The 14232-nt window shown below is 40.2% G+C and overlaps 1 protein-coding gene across 19 annotated transcripts in view; it reads right to left on the bottom strand.

Annotated features, from left to right (window-relative positions):
* The window catches only part of ANKS1B (ankyrin repeat and sterile alpha motif domain containing 1B), a 1251294-nt gene that overhangs the window by 95965 nt on the left and 1141097 nt on the right, over positions 1–14232 (bottom strand). For 14 of the 19 annotated variants that reach the window (XM_034934289.3, XM_034934279.3, XM_034934293.3 and 11 more), the window contains 2 exons: positions 6055–6162; positions 3217–3396 (listed from right to left, as the gene is read on the bottom strand). In XM_034934289.3, the coding sequence (XP_034790180.1) occupies positions 3217–3396; positions 6055–6162 (288 nt within the window). The remainder of the gene's footprint in view (positions 1–3216; positions 3397–6054; positions 6163–14232) is intronic. The other 5 variants (XM_034934302.3, XM_034934298.3, XM_055096020.2 and 2 more) reach the window with 1 other exon arrangement.

The raw sequence follows: 14232 nt of genomic DNA on the forward strand, positions 1-14232 counted from the left end.
GAATTTAAAATCACTATGCACATTAAGGTATAATTATACAAATGTGAATGCAACATTTATTTATTAGGGGTATGGAAATTGGGGAGTGTTTCAGAACTTTTGGGCTAATGAGTCCAGTTTAGAATTACAGGCTGGAGAAGCTATGTTTTCAACATGATAGGAAACCCATCGTTCAGATGTATTTATATCATTACACTCAGTTCATGCTGAACTCAAATTTTGTTTCTTGCATATTCATTTAAAATAATTTGATGCCAGAGTACTGCTTATATCAGAATAATAGCAAACAATACTCATAATATTTGCAAATCCCCTGTATCCCAAGACAGGTATTTTAAATATTGTTTCAAATTGAAAAAATCAATTAAACACCATTCTAGTGTTTTATTTTAAATATCTGCCAACAAATTTAACAGGTAAAATGGACATTAAATTTATCTCAATTTAAATTTAAGCATTGGTTTTCCAAGTTAAGCAAAGCACCTCCAAACATCTGGTAAGCAGACCTCAAGAAGGCAAAACTCCTAATGAATTATTGCGGCCACCAAGAACTTAAGGTTTCTGGCCCAGGGCTAGAATTCCAAATCACTCTAATGGTAGCTCAGCTAAACTTGAAGTAGAGGGGTTTCTAAGAACATAAATCTGTCCAGGTGATTTTCTCTCAACTGCATTCTCATTTCTTTTAGTAGGTAAGAAAGAAAGCCTGAAGGTGGACTTTTGCATTTTAGTGGGAAATGGACTGGTTAGGCAAGCATTAACCAAGCTACAGTAAGCTTCTTGGGAGAAGCACCTTGGGAAAGAACTGGAGGAATGGAGCTCCAGGTTGGAAGGAGGTATAACTGGCTGCTTGCTTGCAAAAATTTTAATTGCTAATTCAAGTCTTTAGGAAGACCCAACTCGATTGTCTAAACACATAACTTCAGGGGAAAAAGTATGGTCTAGAGAGATATGACAGGTTTTTAAAAAAGTATATAAATTTCAAAAAGTATTACAGCAAATGACCAAAAATAAGGTAGAATAAGAAAAAAACAAACATCAATTGAGTAGTTGAGTGGTGAAAAGTCACATAAATTGAATTATTCAACAACAAGATGACAGAGTATTTCATATTTTGACAGGTTAAAGCAGTATTTTTAAGAGGTATGCATTCATTGCTCCGTGGGTTTTGGCCTTCCATACTAGCGATCGTGCTCAAAACTGCAATTAACACCACCCAGAGAGTTGCAGTTCCAGAATCCCTTTTTCTCATTGATCAGGTTCCTGTGGTGTCATCTCCTATTTTCTCTGCAGCAGAAGTGCTGTATTGAACAGCAGGCTTTTAGAAAGCTTCTAATAAGCTCCCGATGGCTGATGGAGCCTGTGTTTCTAGCAGTCACTCGATCATCGTTAGTACTCCACATGAGGGGAATGCATGCGTGCACAGGTGCTCTAGTTCACTACGTCCCATCAGCCTGCTTATCTCACTCTGTTTTCTGCTTTTAGGCTTTTCTCACCTGGCCAGATAAAAGCCCATTCCATTTTCTCAAGGCAAGACAATTCTCATAAGGTATGCATTTCTGATTGGAGTGACCCATTAAAAGATTTGTGCTATTTGGTACTACTGCCCCTGCTTTCGAAAACCTTAGGCAGCATGTAAGGGTGCAGTCTTGCTAGGCCACCTCTGAGTGTTTATACATAGGTGGAAGGGTAAGTCGTTTTTTTAAAAAACCCTGCAGTATATGGAGAAATTTCATAAATTATGTGAGCAGCTGAGAGAGGTAATTCTGCTATACTGCGGTTGACACAGTCAATAATAGCTAATGCTCATTAAAGAACTATTCTCCCTTACCCGGGGAAGAAATGGGCTCAGAAAAGACCCAGTTCATATTAATACATAAAGACAACATGGCTCAAAGTTAAAACAAACCACATCTCTGAAATGCTGTCATTAGAGAAATTTAACCACATATGTGACTCGAAAATATAACAAGTAACAGGAAATAAATGAAAAGTTTGGGGGGAAAAAAGCTTTCAGATGCCCTATTTAAAAGAGCACCAGTGAAAACAGTAATAAAAATTAAAAGACAATACCTAGCAACAGAGAAAGAGAAAATTATTCTTATTTCTCCTATATTTTCCATCTCCTTTCAATAAAAGAGTCTCCATAATCCCAACATTGCCATTTCCTGCACAAAGAACCCAGAGAATAATTCAAAATTAAAGGAGCTGAAAGAAGACACAGTATCCCAGGCCTTCTCTCCCCAAGGCATCTGCAGGCAGAATAGCCATGGTTTCCAGAACATTCTCATCACATTTGTCTCTCGTGAGCTGCAGCATACAATGTTTACCAGAGGCTTTAAAAACAAAATCTCACTAAACAGTTGAGAAAAATATTTAACAACCAAGGCAAAGCAATTACAGTCAAATTTTCACCTCGAGATTCCCATCTTAGGTGTGGGAGGCAGAGAGAAGACTCCTGCACATCAGTCTGAACCTAGAATGAGGATGAAAAGAGTTGATTCTGCCAATAGTTGACAACAAATCCATATTTTTGAATCTCAGGGTGAAATGCGGAGCTACCCGTCCATCTGAATGTACATTAAGAACAGCGCCACTGTTCGGTTAAGGCTGACTCAAGTTTCTAAGCAGCAATCCGAGGACAGGCTAGACATGAACATCCCTACTAAAAACATGGAAAGGTCTGAACGTGACAGATCTCCCTTTTCAATTACTTGTGCTAGAAAGCATCATCATTTTCAACTAGTCAAGGTGACAATATGAGACAACGCAACTAGTCCCAGTAGAGCATTTCTGTATGAATGTATAGACTTGGGAGGAAATTAACCACATCACACAGGGTTAATCCTTCCCCCCAAACTTCTGCCCCATTATCCAACCAATTTACATTTTGTAATCTAGACTTTTATTACTCATTTTCATTATGATTTGACTTTGACACTATATTATTCCCTTCAGGGCAAAGACTTTCTGGGTGCAATGAGATCAGACATAATTTCTTCAGCAGGAATGCATAACAAGGACATGTGTACACATTCCATTCCCAGACATTTCTGTCTTGGTCTAGTTCAGATGAGCAAGGAATGAAAGGCGGGGCATAACATGGTATAAATTCTAGTTAGGCACGGACAATAAGCATCCATAGGAAGCTACTGTTCACTATTAAAAGGCATTACCTGATATGGTTGAAAAATATCACAAAGGCTTATAACACCTTACCTGAGCCATCTGCCTCTCCAGTTTTGATCGGGGAATATCATCAAAGTAGTTTTCATTTCTTCTCCTCCTTGCATCGCCCTGCATGATAATGTGAGGAACGTCTAGGGAGCCACCAGTGGTGTAAGTGCTTTGGCTAAGTGATGGAGACAACTGAGGAGGAGTGTGATTACCACTGGGTTCCTGAATGGAAATACATCATGAAATAAATACCATGTTCTGTGGCTAGCCTTTGGTTTCAAAATTGTGAAATACTGACAAGACAAACTGTGGGGGTGGGGAGTCGCTTTTGAAGCAACAGCCAAGGAATGAATGACATTCCACCACTTTATTAATGGCATGATCTAGTCAATACGTTTTTCCCCTAAGTATTTCAGGTCAAAGGTCTGAAATATCAAGAGTCAGGTTCTGTTTTCCTAAAGCAGCATCATGGATGGTCTCAGGAGGGAGGCACACCTATGTTGGGCACCTCTGACACTACTGCATGTGTTTACAGGGGAGGAACTGGGCCCTCATGTGGGCAGAGCGTCCTCACCATGGTAGATGCCATGATGAGAAAGCTAAAATGAGACCCAATGGGTCTTGATCCTTCATCAAAGAATGGTCTGACAACAGGGTTGGGAAGAGGACACAGTACGGCAACACAGCATGTCACACGCACAGACTGCAGAGCAGTGCATGCTACGACAGAGGATGCTTTTCCAAGGCAAAGACAACTCCATCCAAGGGAAACGGGTTAGGAGGAAGATAGGGGGCATAGACAGCTCAGCTCTACTATTTGCAAGTAGAATGAGGATTGGGATCATGGTGTTTCTCCAGATCCCTTCTCCTCCGGATATTCTGGACCTTCTATGATAGATTTAGGTCCTATACTTTTTCTTGGAAATCTCTGTCTTTGATCTTTTTTTGTTTCCCTAAATCTCTTCCAGAGAGCCAGAATGAGAGGTTCAGAAGGGGAAGGAAAAAGAGCAGGGTAAGTAGCAGGAAATGACTCCTCTAAAGAGTCATTTTAGGGTGACTACACTGATGGTGCTTATATCTTTCTCTCCTTCCATGTAGCAAAATGAAGGCAAAACAAAAATCATTTTTTTTTCTAATTTATTTGAGGCTCCTCTTTCTAAGGGGTGAAATTTCTATTTGTACTTTTATGACTCCCAAAACTCTCAAGTAGCCTCCAAATATCCCAGTGTACCCTAATGCCCCCAGTAATTAATTAAACCAGTATTCATGTAGTCCCTACCCATCCCACTCCAGTCTCTCTCAGGAGGCTAAGCTTGTCCTCCTGGAGCCAATTCTGTTGCATCCCCTGAAATCCTTGCGCATTTTCCTTTCCAAAGCTGAATCAACTCCAAATCCTAACAGCTCCTTTCCTGTCCCACCCTCTGTTATCCTGACAGTGGCTATGCTGTTTGCTGAAGTTTATTGATAAGAGGCAGGCCACTGCATTTCATCACGACGGTTACGTCCGGGTGCCGTGCTTGTGTTCATCTCTTCAGAAAAGAAATCAGAAGCAAGCAAGTGCAGGACAAAATAGAGAGCATAGTGGGCACCCCACAGCTTTCAGGGAGATCTCAGCTTTTAGACGAATTTTAGAAAAGTTCTTGTAGGACTCATGAACACCAGTGACTGCCGGCCACTTCTTGCCACTGCCATTTTGCCTGGAAATCATCTTTCTCACTTCCTCTCTGCCCTTTCCTCCCTCCCTTCCTCCACTTCCTCTTTATTTCTCTCTCCCTTATACAGGTTCTCTCTAGTTTCCTACCTCATAATTTTTTTTTTTTTTTTGAGATGGAGTTTCACTCTGTTGCCCAGGCTGGAGTGCAGTGGTGCGATCTCGGCCCACTGCAACCTCTGCCTCCCGGGTTCAAGCGATTCTCCTGCCTCAGCCTCCCGAGTAACTGGGATTACAGGTGCCCACCACCATGCCCGGCTAATTTTTTGTATTTTTAGTAGAGTCGGGGTTTCACTGTGTTAGCCAGGATGGTCTAGATCTCCTGACCTCATGATCCGCCCACCTCTGCCTTCCAAAGTGCTGGGGTCACAGGCATGAGCCACTGCGCCCGGCCCCTACCTCATAATTCTAAAGTGTAGTTGAATAAAAGAAATACAATTTATTAAGTAAGGTTTAAATTCTCTATTCTGAATTTTTGAAGTGAGTAAAGCTGGACAAATTTTACTTCTTGAAAAACAGAAGACCCTAAGGTTAATTTTAAATTGATCTTTACTTAACTGTGGTCCTTGATCGATTTTCTTTCTGTGGGTTTGAGGAGTCTGACAGAAAACTCATTTCCGCTCTCTTGGCGTAGATGGGGTGTGGGATGGGAGGTGAGGGAGTGGTTCTTTAAACGTAGTGGTTTGTCAGGCTGAATTCCATTACAGATGGATATCTAAATCTCAAAAATATATATTTAACCAATCTAGAAAAACAAATCTTGTTGTTTTGATTGTGTCAAACAATCAAAGACAGATTGTTTTTTACACAGATATGGTAAACTTCATAGAAAAGAGCCAGCATTTCCTGATCTATTGCTTCAGTTGTATAAAGTGCACGTTTATAAAACCTATAAAACTACATAAAATAATTCTTTTATTTTCTTACTCTGTTGCCCAGGCTGGAGTGCAGTGGTGTGATCTCTGCTCACTGCAATGCTCCGCCTTCTGGGTTCAAGCGATTTTCATGTCTCAGCCTCCGGAGTAGCTGGGACTACAGACGGGCACAACCACACCTGGCTAAATTTTTTCTGTTTTCAGTAGAGGCAGGGTCTCACCATGTTGGCCAGGCTGGTCGCAAACAAATAGTTCTTAAGGGCAGAGAACCAAATGAATGTGCTTGGCACTTACCCTGAGGGTGATGGACCGAGGGGGCTTCTGTGGGGGATCGTCGTGCAGCCTGTCTCCCAGAGATGCCAAAATACGTTTCCTGTGGCCAATCAAATTGATTTTTAAAACCTGAAACAACATATATTTGGGTTAAATATTTCACTGGAGAACAAATAATTTTTATATGTCCTAAAACATGTGGGGTGAAAAAAGATTTGTGCAAAGTTACTCCTGCACCATGAGATGTCGTGTCACATCAGTGTGACCGCTGAAGTCCAGAAAGATTGCAGTAGCATCTGGAAAGCCTGGAGTGGCTAAGTATCAGGGGCACAAAGAGAAGGGAGAATGGTTCTCCTTCCACTCACGCTGCCTGAGAGTCTCATTCCCAATGCAGCAGCCTCAAGAGAAACCAGCTCTTCTTATAAGCAGCCGAAACCTCACAGGATAAAATCTGAGTCTGGACTTGGCTTCAGGGTAATGGGGACAGGCTGCCCTCTGTCTCTTTCCCTCCATCCAGGATATGCAGTCATGCCAGCCTCCTCTAGGTATTAGAAGCTCCACATTCATTCTCACCTTGGGGCCTCTACCCCTGCTCAACCACCTGCCTGGAATGCCCCCTCTCCCCTGTGAGATTTTCAAATAACCAGTGACTTCTCATGGTTCTGGACACTGTGCTGCTGATGTCTCCTCAGAAAGGTCTTCCCCCACCTCCCTATTGAAGAAGCCATGCCCTCAACCCCTGACATGCTCTCCACGATGATCCATCCTCATTTTATCATGCTCTAAAAGCACTTTCTTTACAGGCATAGTGTTTGTGTTTTGTTCCACCCTCTCCAGGTAAGCTCCCTGAGAGCAGGGCACTGGCATATGTAGAGCACTATTATTTCCCAAAAGCATAAAAGGATGACTAAAAAAAATAAGGGATTAATGAATATGAAAGAATGAATGGTAATAGAGATGAGAGTTGCAAAATTAGAGTCATCTTGCATAAGGATACAGTTAGAATGAAGGACTGTCTATTGGGGTAGACTCAGAGCCTCCCCAGGATGGTATTTTGAATCTGACCATGCTGCAAAGGGCACATGGTAGAAGAGCTCTCAAAGGGAACTGAGAATTGCAGCGCCTCAATCCTCAGCCCCATTCCCGGTGCTTTACCAGGGCCACACCCCTTTCAATCTTCCCAACTTCTCTATCTGGAAGGAGTTCTCACTTGACAGATGAAGAAACTGTGGTTCCGAGTGGTTAAGTCACCTACCCAAGAGCCAGCATGTCGTGGCTCTGGGATTTGAATCAGATTTGCTGGATTCCAAAGCATGTTTTACTCCAAAGTATACGTCACAAAATTTGGGCATTTCTCCAAATGTTACCAGCTTCTTAAAAATACATTGTATATTCGTCCATTCATAAAAATGTGTTTACCTCTTCCCTACCTATGTGTAGTCCCAAGATATAATAATCTTGTTGGGTAACTAGTTTCCAAAGTCGTTATCCCATGTGTACATTTTTCTCTTCTCTTTTCAAGTTTTAAGATAGAAGGTGGGGAGAGCATTTCTTTGGCAGGCATCCCATGATACCTTGAATTTTTTTTTAAATTTCAACTTTTAATTTAGATGTAGGTGGTATATGTGCAGGTTTGTTACATGAATACACTGAGTGATGCTGAGGTCTGAGATATGAATGATCCCGTCACCAGGTAGTATGCATAGTACCCAATAGGTAGTTTTTCAGCCCTTGTCCCCTTCCTCCCTCCCCTCCTTTGTCGTCCCCAGTGTCCACTGTTGCCATCTTTATGCCCATGAGTACTCAACGTTTAGCTCCCACTTATAAGTGGGAACATGCAATATTTGGTTTTCTGTTTCTGCGTTAATTAACTTAAGGGTAATGGCCTTCAGCTGCATCCATGCTGCTGCAAAGGACATGATTTCATTCTTTTTTATGTCTGTGTAGTATTTCATCTACCTTGACTTTTTATTTGCCTATTTGTTGGTTAACTTACGGGCCTTTTGGCCTAAACTGATGTAGATTTTAAACTCACACTACGCCCTATTCCTTTGACAGCCACCCTCTGACCCATGTCTGTTGATGATGAGGAGGGTAAATGTTAGCCAAGGTGAATGTCCCCATGCACCATATCCCTATGATTTTATAAAACCTTCATCTCCCCAGGCTGATTAATCCTAATCTTTGCAAGTTTGTTTTCATAAAGCAGCTCCTCTTTTCCATAAATCATTTCAGTCGACATCCTCAGGACTTTCTCCTACCCTATTATAGCTGCTTAAGGTTTGCTGAAAAAATGGCTCACAATATTCCAGGTGTAAGTGAACCATGGCTTTACATTTATGCAGGATACTGTTTTCTGCTTTTAATACCCATTTAAAATGTCCTTCCTAAGCACACGTGATGTCTAGCTAGCCTTTTAGCTGCAGTAGGAATAACCAGGGACAAAAGTATACACTGACTATAAAATCCCTTAATTTTGTTATAGCTAAGAGTTCAAAGCCCTTTAATCTAGGAGGGATGATTTATTTTTCCCTAAATTCCTTATCTTACAGTTGTCCAGGCAGAAGCCCATCTGCCATCCTTCTGCCCACTCACACAGCCCTATGTTAGCTTTTTGCATTTATATTAACTAGTTTGGCATTTCACTACCTGGAAGAGCTTAGTGATTTTTGCAAATCTGGAAATTTCACTATGTATTCCTTTCAGATAATTTATAAATATGCTAACTAAGTGTGGCCCTACTGCTGATTACCTGCAGGCAGCATTGTTTATACGATCCATAGAAATGCCCTTATACTCTTGTATTGTTTCTGTTTTTAAGCATCAAGACCAAATAATTTCTCCATCTCAGAAAAAATATGATAACCTTTTCAAAGGTATTTTGCAAGTCTAAACACAGTATATTTTCTAATTCTCTTTTATTCTCATCCTCAATTACTTTGCCAAAGGCTTCTATTGGATATAAATTCCTCCCATAAAATCTTCACCGCCTTTCTCCCAGCAGGTAGCTGGACCTCATGCTGATGGTACTACCTTGCCCCCTCCCCGAGTCCTGCTAGAAATGTTTTTATAAAAAAGACATTTACTTAATTATTATTATTATTATTATTATTTACAAAACTGACACTAAATAACAAATAACTGTGGTACAATTGAGCTGATGTAATCCCCACTATTGCTTTTGGTTTACTCTCCCACAACTCAATTTTGGGCAGGTTACCTGACTCCTCTGATCTCAGGTTTTCTCACATATAAAGTGAAGAAGTTAATGACAATTTCCAATGTGGTTGGGAAGATGAAGAGTAAGTTGTGAGAATAACCAGCATAGTGCCTGACGCATAGAAGAAGCAACTTTCACAGTGTGCTTATTCCAGTGAATGGGTTCTGAGGGTGCACAGGAATCCTGGCCCAGAAGAACAAGGACTTGGTCATTGTCATAAAGTCAATCATGTTAAACAAATACACTGGAGCTTTGGATGAAGAGATGTGGCTAACCTTGGGAAAGGTCTCAATGAAGTAACTTATCCTAGTAGGAACATGGCTGATTTCTAGCTATTAGTCTGAGGCCAGACCCAATTTAAAAGAATATGCTCTTCTGCCATCCACATCGCTTAATCTTCAATAGGAGGTAAGCTGAGGCACTCCTCTGCACTGAAGCTTCATTGCTGTCTCCTCCATAGAGCTACCCAGATGAGGGTGGACGGATGAATGAATGGATTGATGGATAGATAACAGATGATAGACAGATAGACAGGAAACAAATTAACACAGGATGGTTAGTACTATCAAGATCACCTGGATAACTCTCCTTTTTATCAGAAATGAGCCCCCATCACTGAAGATACTGATGGTAACTTCCATTTACTGCACATTTTCTATACTCTAGTTCTATGTTCTAGTTGTGCTAGAAACTACCAAGTGGTTATACACGAATATAAATATCTCCTGTAATCCTTACAATAGCATACAATAAAACCATTCTCATTTTAGAGATGCAAAATCTGAGATTATGAAATGCTAAGTAACTTGCCCAAGGTCACGCTGCTAAGAGGCACATGGCTAGGATGTGCACCTGATTCTTAACCTGCCCTTCACTACTCTCCTTGCTCTTCTTCTTGCTGTTAACCTCTATACCTTTTGACCTTTAGCTACACTATTGGTTATGTCATCATGAGGCTTCTTAAGACGTTGCTTCTTACTTTGAGTTATCATGTTTAAAGCATTTATATAGGGTTTTGAGCATCTGAAAACATTAAAATAATTCACTTTTTAGTAAGGCTTATAGCATTGTTAAAGCTACAGGCTACAAGGGCAGGTACCTCACAGTATTCCCTGTGAAATACATACATAGACCAAGGACAGGAAACTCTCATCACCCAAGATTCAATCCGAGCTGGCTCACTGTGGAGTGGTAGAGAGGGTGACAGTGGGCTTCAAAATTTCCAAGTTGACAGTAAGAAATCCAATTGGCAAAACAATAACAGAGAGAATATTCCAAAGAAAGATGGTCATTATGGAAAAGTCAAGTCTGAAGGTGGCTGGGTTTGCCTTGAGTGAGAAAGGCTTTATAGCAGACTGTCTTTGCAAGCAGATGGGGTTCCTGAGTAGTGGAATCCTACAACCCCAGGCATCATGGGTGATAACCAGTGTGAAAACTTTAGTTTTCAAGAACACCAGAGCAATGGTTACTGCAGTAGAGAAGAATTCTGTGTTTTCATTACTGTTTGGGTTAAAGTTAACTGTTCAGACAAGAACATAATGGGAGTAAAAGACAAAATAATGGTAATATATTGGAGATTCAGTTATTCTAAGATGCTGAAGCAATTCAGTTCAGCTCAAAAAACAATACTGAATTTCTGCTACCAATTATTTGGAGGATTCAAAGGGGAACGTCTATGAACAGAGCTTACAATATTGGAGAGATCAGGCACAAATAACTACATTATCACACCATTAACTAAGAAAAATTATTATTACACATAAGCATAAGAATGTGGCTCCAACTGCTGAGTTCCAATAGATAAGAAATAAAAGTTGGCCAGGCGCAGTGGCTCATGCCTGTAATCCCAGCACTTTGGGAGGCTGAGATGGGTGGATCACGAGGTCAGGAGATCGAGACCATCCTGGCTAACACAGTGAAACCCCGTCTCTATTAAAAATACAAAAAAAAAAAAAAAAAATTAGCCAGGCATGGTGGCACGCACCTGTAGTCCCAGCTACTCGGGAGGCCAAGGCAGGAGAATCACTTGAACCCGGGAGGTGGAAGTTGCAGTGAGCTGAGATTACACCACTGCACTCCAGCCTGGGCGACGGAGCAAGACTCTGTCTCAGAAAAAAAAAAAGAAAAAGAAAAAGAAAAGGAAATAAAAGTTATGGCATGTGTTCTTAATGGTTTTTATTACAACTATTGTAAGAGGAATGTGGGTCAAAGGCAAGGAGTATTGTTGAAACCACAGGAGTCAGCCACAGGTGGGTATCCATTCATCACAGCAGTAGCCGCCTCCAGGAATTTTCTCCAGTATCACTTAAACAGGATAATTCCGGAAACCCCACTGTGAATCTCAGCAACAGGAGAATAATCATGCTGGATGACAATCCTATAATATCACGTCACTGCTGTTTATGTTTCTGGGTTTGGCTGTGGGAATTCTGCCAGACAGTATCATGATATACCCTTACATGGAATAGCTTACTTCAGAATATATGTCATAGCAAAGCTGAAAGTCAATGTACTTAAACTTCCTTTTTTCTTTTAAAATTTAATGTGATATAAAATTAATCATGTTTAAATTTATATCACATTAAATTTAACATGTTTAATTTAAACATGATGTAAATGAAGCATTTTTATCTGCTTTTAAAAAAGTAAATAACATTTTGATTATAATAGCTATACTGCTTTCCCATTTTAGACACTTTATAAAATACAGAAAAACAAGTAAGAGAACCAGTAATCCACAAACTATATCTAAATAGATATATTTCATTTTTCCCCCATGATTATGTTTTGTGGTGGTCATATCACGAGTACCATTTTCGCCTTTTTTTCAGTTCTTCAAAGCTAAAGAACTTTTCTACATATACAACTCTCAGTAGACATTTTAACTAACTCCACATTATCACATTATTGTTTCAGAGAAGTATGTCATAATTCACTAAACATTTCCCCTATCATTGAAAATTTTGGTTTCTGCTCCTTTCTGGATAGCAAACATTCCACATGCTTAAATAATTCTATCATCCTACAATTTCCGTTCTCAATGCCATGTTTACATAGACACAGCATAGAAAACACCAAAGAAGACTGCAAGAATCACACAAGTCACGCAGAAAAGTCATGTAGCAACAGTCTCTCTATGTTCTGCATGAAATCTCAATCCGTTTATTGCCGGCTGGACCAACTCCTGGGAAAATCACAAACCCACATAATGTTCCTCAGTGCCATATTTTGCATTTGTTATGTTTTTGGAGTTCAGATTTAGCTGACAGATGTGAAACAGCACATGTAGCTGGAATTCTTCAGAGAGTACACATGCAGCGATGGTGGGCACACAAGCGATTCTAGTTCTCACCACCAGGCGACTGCATCCTTTTTATTTCTAGATTTTTATTGAGGGAGGGAGTTCATCCTGCGTTTGGAACTCCCTTCCATTTTAGGGGGTAGATTATTTCCTCTTTCCTTTCTAGATACTTGGCCAACTAAAGAGAACAGCTCCTATGCAAGTCTATAGAGCTCACCTGGCTTCAGAGTAGCCTCTTGTAATAAAACTGCAAGTGTTCTGAGCAGTTCTGGTGTTCCTAAATGCCAAGAATGGAAGTTGCGGTGGAAACTGATCTGCTTTGTTCTCATCTGCAGAACTAAAATTGCAAATAATTGTCAAAGTTTTCCCCCTTGCCTGATAACAATTTCTAAACACTTTCCACCTGAAAGCATCAAGGCAAAAGTGCCTGTGTATAATTCCATTTCGAATTCCTGCAATCTTAGAAATCCTCACTTGAACTTGCATACAGTTTTGACCATGACATTTTTCTCTCTTATTTCTTGAACTGCAATAATCCATGTCTGGCATGGGATGGTGAAGAGAAAGACCTCAGGTGCAGAAAGTCATGACATTTGGTTCTTCTCTTACTCTTCTTCCAGCTAAGTAATCTTTAATGTCTTTGAGTTGTAATATAAAGGGGACAATAACAGTCTTATTCAACAAATATTTCTTGGATGCCTTTCACATATAACCACCATGTTATGCAATTTGTGAGCCACAAAGAAGAAAAAATATCGAGTCCTCCAGGGCTCTCAATCCAGGCAGTAAAAAAATATTAAAACCATGTGAACGTATGTGTGTGTATATTTGTGTGTATGTATGTAGGCATCTATGTATGTATGTATGTATGTATCTATCTATCTTTCTATCTATCATCCATCCATCCATCTAAATATATATGTCTACACAGCCTTCCCAGCCTAAAAGGGGTTTCTGTGGAATGAATGAGAATGACTAGGAAGCTTATCTGGAAATTATAAAGCACAGAACTAAGGTACTAACTAAGGTATTATTTCTCTTTTAAGTATAACAGAAACTTAAAACTTTCTTACCCTATCAACAATATTTAGATATTACCTTTGATATTTAAATGTGCCATTATGGATATCTCTGGGTAGATTTTAGATCCAGAATCATGCCTTCCACTTCTCCAATCTTCTCTCCTGTTATTTCTTTGCTCCATGTATACACACTTGTGCATATTCCAGAGTGTCTCTGCCTGGATTTTCATTAGAATCTCACAAGGATGAAATCGAGATCCACCTAAAGCCTTGCTTGCTCACCTTGGATTACATAGACCTTTCTCTCTTTGAATTTCTTTAGTATCTGCGGTCTACCCTGTGCTGTTGACACGTGATACATCCTGGTGGGTATAGCTAACTCTCTTTTTTTGCGTATGTGTCTTACCTGATCAACTAGACTCTAGGCGCTGGAAAGTCAGATATAGTGTCACTGCATCTCAGGGTCCCTGAATGCATCTAGCTCACGAATACAACTCAAAGGTGATCTCTAAGATCTCAACTCAAACCCCTGTCAAGGTGGACAACAAATGAAGCAGGGGAGATGTCTCTAAAAGAAAAAGAGGGAAGGAAAATAACACCTATGTCTTATTTCATTCCGTTTCTACTCTCAAGAGTCTTCTATTCTTTCTGAGCTT

This window comes from Pan paniscus, chromosome 10 (genome assembly GCF_029289425.2).
Source record: "Pan paniscus chromosome 10, NHGRI_mPanPan1-v2.0_pri, whole genome shotgun sequence".
Classification (NCBI taxonomy): domain Eukaryota; kingdom Metazoa; phylum Chordata; class Mammalia; order Primates; family Hominidae; genus Pan; species Pan paniscus.